Source organism: Octopus bimaculoides, chromosome 6 (genome assembly GCF_001194135.2).
Source record: "Octopus bimaculoides isolate UCB-OBI-ISO-001 chromosome 6, ASM119413v2, whole genome shotgun sequence".
In the NCBI taxonomy this organism is placed as follows: domain Eukaryota; kingdom Metazoa; phylum Mollusca; class Cephalopoda; order Octopoda; family Octopodidae; genus Octopus; species Octopus bimaculoides.
This window is the reverse complement of record NC_068986.1, coordinates 77,453,621-77,459,209: the sequence shown is the minus strand read 5'-3', so window position 1 is coordinate 77,459,209 and position 5,589 is coordinate 77,453,621. Positions and strand designations below refer to the sequence as shown.

Genomic DNA, 5,589 nt, shown 5'->3' with positions numbered 1-5,589 from the left:
ATATGTGTATGTATGTATGTGTGGATATCTGTGTGTGTGTGTGTGTGTTTCTTTGTCTTGACATCACATGATTTTTATAAATGAGTGTCATTCATTTCCTATATTCTGTAAAAGATGTCTGACCATAGGAAAATATTACCTTGCTTCGAAACCGGAAAGGATTGGCAACAGGAAGGGTATCCAGCCATAGAAATTCTACCTCAGTAAACTTTGTCCAACCAATAAAAGCATGGGAAAGTGAATGTTAAAATGATACTATATATATATGTGTGTGTGTGTGTGCGTGCATGTGTGTCTACGTGTTTCCATGAACTTTCTGTCAACCAATTCTACTCAAAAAGCTTTGGTTGAAATGAAGTAATAGTAAGACACTTGTGTAAAATGCCACTCAGAGAAATAGAACGTGAACTGATGTGCTGACAAAGCAAAATCCATATCTACACAACCATGCTTACATCTGTGTGTGTGTGTGTGTGTGTGTTTAAAAATTGATGTTAAGAGATGATGATGATGTTTCACATGCTGAATTATGAATAGCCTTAATGTACATGTAATAATAAAATCTTCATGGGATTTACAAATAATCTTATTAATGATATCATACACAACAACCTCTTTGTTGGTATGTACCATCCTGTGTAGCTACTTGTTCATTTTCAAAATCCTTTAATGATAGCTACATTTTATTCACATTTACTACATATTATATGCTTTCAAATACTGAAGTTATCATCCCTGAATAAATTTGGATTTCTTCACAAAAATCCCTTTGTCTGAAAATCCATGCAGTTTACTTAAATCAGGCATTAACAGCCACAATTTTTAACTACCTCAGATATGAATGTAGATTATTTCCATTCATGTACATTTTATATCAGTGTATATTTCTGATTTTATTTTTCATCTACAGAGACATTAATTTCTTAATGAGCAAGCACATTTATGCATGCATATATAATGAAAGAGAATGTAAATTATAAAGAGCTAAAAGGAAAAGAGATTTGAATTTCATAAATAATTTCTGAATATTTTTACATTTTTATTGTAAATATGTGTATATAATACAAATTTCACTTGACTGTCCTTAAGATATTCTTTCTGAATTTTCAGTATCCCTGCAGTCTTGAAGCTATTTGCTTATATTTCTATTCTGGGGATGAGATTGGTCTCATTTAATTCACTTTTCACTGGAAACATTAATTATCTCTAGATTTCCAGAAATGCAAAATTATCTTGATTTTAGCTAAAATTCTTATATTCTTCTGTAAGCATTGAAAATCTTTAAATGTTATCTTTCTGTTTTGCTTTTGTGCATAGTCTGATCTTTATGTTCTAGTTGCTGTTTTACAGTGACCAAAAACCCATGGTCAGACACTATTTTATGGTAACACAGTGTGGATCTCTTACTATTAAACTGAGATTAATGCCTCTTTTTTTTTTTAAATTTTTCTCTAACTTTGACGCAAACTTTTTGCTACCTGAAACAGAGTTTCAGAAATACAGCTTAAAAGATTTCATCTAGATATCACTCATTTAAGTTAGGCACTTAATATGAACATTTTGTTTTTCTCTATATTGATTGTAATGTGTTGGGTACCATTAAATAAGCTTGTGAAGAACCAAGTCCACTTCCCATTTTTCGATTTCCAGTTGAATCCCTTGCATTTCATTTATGTAGTTAAAGCCTCAGGGAAAGGTATAAATGTTATGATATCACATTTTCTATCATATAAAGTCATTGCTTTCTGTATAGCTAGACAAAACCAACACTAGACCACAACAAAAGTTGGAACTTCAGTACCAACATGGATGAAATTAAGAATATTAACTCTGGCTTCTTTACAGTTTATCTGACCAGCTGAACCATCTCAATGCCATAATTACATAGGAAACATTGCAAGAGTTACTACAAAATCATCATAAAGATGTGAACATTTATACATAGAAGTTTACACTTGGTAACAGACTTTAGATATTAAGGGTACCTGGACAAATTAGAATAAAGCTATGAAAAGATTTGGTGAAACTATTGATAAATATATTTCAATGGGAAATGATGCAGTTGATATATAGACACAAATGTATTTTCTTTTTATTCTAAGTAATTATTGAATCCCATAAGGAACCATCTAAGAAAACATATTGAATGAAATACTGCACTAGCCCATAGGATGCAAACTTTGACAAAATTATCAATGCTAATAATTTATGACATTTATTTTGTTACTTAATTGCCTTGAATGAAAATAATACATTTATGTTTGTTTATTGTTGTTTCTAAGCTAATTTTTTTAAAGGATAACAAATAATTTTCTCTTCTTTAATAATTCTCCTTAGGAGTCTCACAAGCATATGGATGAGGATGCTGATTTTGAAGCTGAACTTGAGGCTCTCAGCAAAGCACAGGAACAAGCAGCACTTAACAATTTAAAAAATCCTAAACCAATACAAGAAATTGAGGTATAATATCATATAATATCTTGTTTCAATGTATAAATGTCATCAACCTTAAATATCTCCTCTATCCCAACAGAATGGTACGTGAAAGATAATTTAATTCAACACATACATTGTTTTATATAACATTTGCTAAGACACATGTATGAAGACTATAAAAGTGATAAACATTTCCATTCCCCCAAAAAATCAAACACATAAGATAATATGATACACTTGTTTTTGAATGTTGAATGAAATGTCTTTCATTTTAAGTCAGTGAAGACTGACTGATATTAAACAGCAGCAGCAATACAATAAACAAGAATATGACCATCACAACAACAGTACCCCCACCATCACCAACACCAAAATTATTGCAAGCAATGCCATCATTACTAGTAACCCACCAACTTTTGAATAAACAACTGATAACAAAATTAATAGTATTGGCTTGATAACAATGTCTGTAGCTTCATATGTTGTTTGTCAACAACAGGGTGTGTGTGAAATGTGGAGGTTTTATGGCTTGAGTCAGAGGTGGAAGGTTGAAGTGCCCTTGAACCTGGTAACCCTTCAACTAAATGAAATCATACAATACTTCCAGCCACCTCAATCCATCTTTTCATCATCTCATTTCCATTCTTATATTCAGAGGAATAGGACAACAGTTTCTTTGCTCTCACAAAGCAGTTCTTTTCTGGTGCTATTTTTTAAAATACATATTTGTTGTTGATAATTCTTGATCACTGCCACAGGAAAAATTCTGGAAAGAAGCCATCAAGTGGAACTGAAGTTAGGTATGCAAAAAGAAACTGTAGAAAAATTACACTGGATATTAAACTTGATGTTTTTTAAAAAGCTTGATGCAAAAGAAAAAGTTAGGCATTTGCAATGAGTACAGTGGAAACAATATGTAACCATAGATAGAAAATTATTATTAAGTGCTCTAGAAGTTACTCTGTTAACTGCTTGAACCTTGTTTTGTCATAGATCTAATATAATGTGATACTTAAAATGAGACAGCTTTGGGGTGGATGGATTGAGAATCAAACTCAAGGCATTGTGCTAATAAGTATGACAGTAATTAAGAAAAAGCCAAAAGTTTGTATGATGACTTGCAGAAAAAGGAAGGTGAAACTTCTAATGATAAACATTTTCTGGCTAGCAAATGCTGGCTGTAAAGGTTTAAGAAAATAAATACGACTGGCAAAGTTGCCATTGTTGATACAGAAGTTGCTACTAATATACTAAACAACTAAAAAAATTCTTGATGGAGGAAGCAAGTATACAATGTTGATGAAACTACACTTTTGTAGAAGCTCATGCCTGCTAGAACTTTATTTCTTCAGAAGAAAAACCAATGCCAGGATTTAAAGTTTTCAAAAATCATCTGACTCTTCTGGGACTAAATGTCACTGCATTCCAGCATGGCTATCATAGACACAGACACGGCTTTGCAGCCTCATAGTTTCTGATTCAATCTCACAATATGGTACCTTGGACAATTGTCTTCTACTATAGACATAAGTTGTCCAATGCCTTGTGTGTAGAATTTGGCAAGCAGAAAGTATATAGAAGTTGTATGTGTATCTGTACACAGTCTGTCCCTGACAGATTTCTACCTTCCCTTCCCCTGCACTACATACCTTCCTAACATGCTTTCCCTCTACCTGTATTCACTCACTGTATTCCCTCCATCTCTCACTCTCCTTTCACACTTTCGCAAATTCATCCTATCCAATCCTTAGTACCACTCTACTTATATACACCTCCCTGCTACTTGAGGGTATGCCCCAACACATCTTCATCTCTCTCTCTCCTTTTCCAACTGAGATAGCCATATATCTCCTCAACAGAAAGACACCTATATCTGTCCCTCTATCATACTCTAACCTCTCATCACAAAGCCATTGCCCTCACTACTCTCCATTCAGGGGTCTTGCAATTTCCTTGGTGACTTCACTGGTGTTGATGCCACATAAAAAGCACCTAGTACACTCTGTTAAGCGGTTGCCATTAGGAAGGGCATACAGCCATAGAAACCATACCAAAGCAGACAGTAGATTTTGGCACAGTCTTCTCACGTGCCATTGCTTGTCAAACCATCCAACCCATACCTGCATGAAAATGGACGTTAAATAATGATAATGTGTGCATGCATGCATATTCATGTTTGTGTATATGTGTTGACACAACACAGATTAAAACCAGTGTTGTATCATCATCATCGTTTAACGTCTGCCTGCCATGCTATCTTGGGTGGTATGGTTTCACAAGAGCCAGCTAGGCCAAAGCCTGCACCAGACTTCTGTGACTGTTTTGGCAGGATTTTTACAGCTGGATGCCCTTCATAACACCAACCACTCAGCAGAGTGGACTTAGTGCTTTTTTTTTTGTGTGGCACAAGCACAGGCAAGGTGAGTAGTGCTTTTTACATGGCACAAGCACTCAGAAAGATAAAACTTAACCACTCAATAAATATCGATTAATAAACTAAATATCAGACCGGAACAAGTATTGGGCTACATATCACTGACCAAAACATTTGAAAGCAGTACCTGTGTATAACCAGAGTCCAATGACTAAAAACAGTAAGCAGTAACTGAGCATTGATACCAAACATTCTCTTCCAGTTTTCTCTAGTTTTTTTCACTGTTTTTCTTCCATACAGGAAAAACCATCGATAGTAATGACAACAGTCGCCGACACGATGCCTTCTGTCAACACAGGGGACACACTTGAAGTGACTTGCATAGAAGAAAATGAAAATGAATTGAAAGTGAGAAATGCTGTAACCAAGCAAATTTCACTGCCTCCAAATTTTACCTTTAATGTAAGACCCCCAAGTGGTGAGCCACAACTGCTCGATGATAATGATGATGCTACACCAGGAACAAGTACTGGAATAGGTAATTTTTCATTGATTTCTTCAATTTTTGTTTGTTTCTTTGTTTATGAATTTTTTTGTTTTTGTCCCTCTATCATACTTTGGACTCTCAACAACTGGCATAAAGCTATCTCTTTCTCTTAAATAGTCCCCTTCTCCTATTTAGTTGGGGCAGGGTACTTTTTCTTGTTTTTTTCCCATCTTGCAATTTCTTGGTAACCTCACAGTATATATATATATATATATATATATATATATATATA

At 34.1% G+C, this 5,589-nt stretch overlaps 1 protein-coding gene across 2 annotated transcripts in view; it reads left to right on the top strand.

Annotated features, from left to right (window-relative positions):
* LOC106884336 (voltage-dependent T-type calcium channel subunit alpha-1I) overlaps window positions 1–5,589 on the top strand; it is an 894,587-nt gene that overhangs the window by 883,196 nt on the left and 5,802 nt on the right. For both annotated transcript variants that reach the window (XM_052968893.1, XM_052968892.1), the window contains 2 exons: window positions 2,338–2,460; window positions 5,111–5,348. In XM_052968893.1, the coding sequence (XP_052824853.1) occupies window positions 2,338–2,460; window positions 5,111–5,348 (361 nt within the window). The remainder of the gene's footprint in view (window positions 1–2,337; window positions 2,461–5,110; window positions 5,349–5,589) is intronic.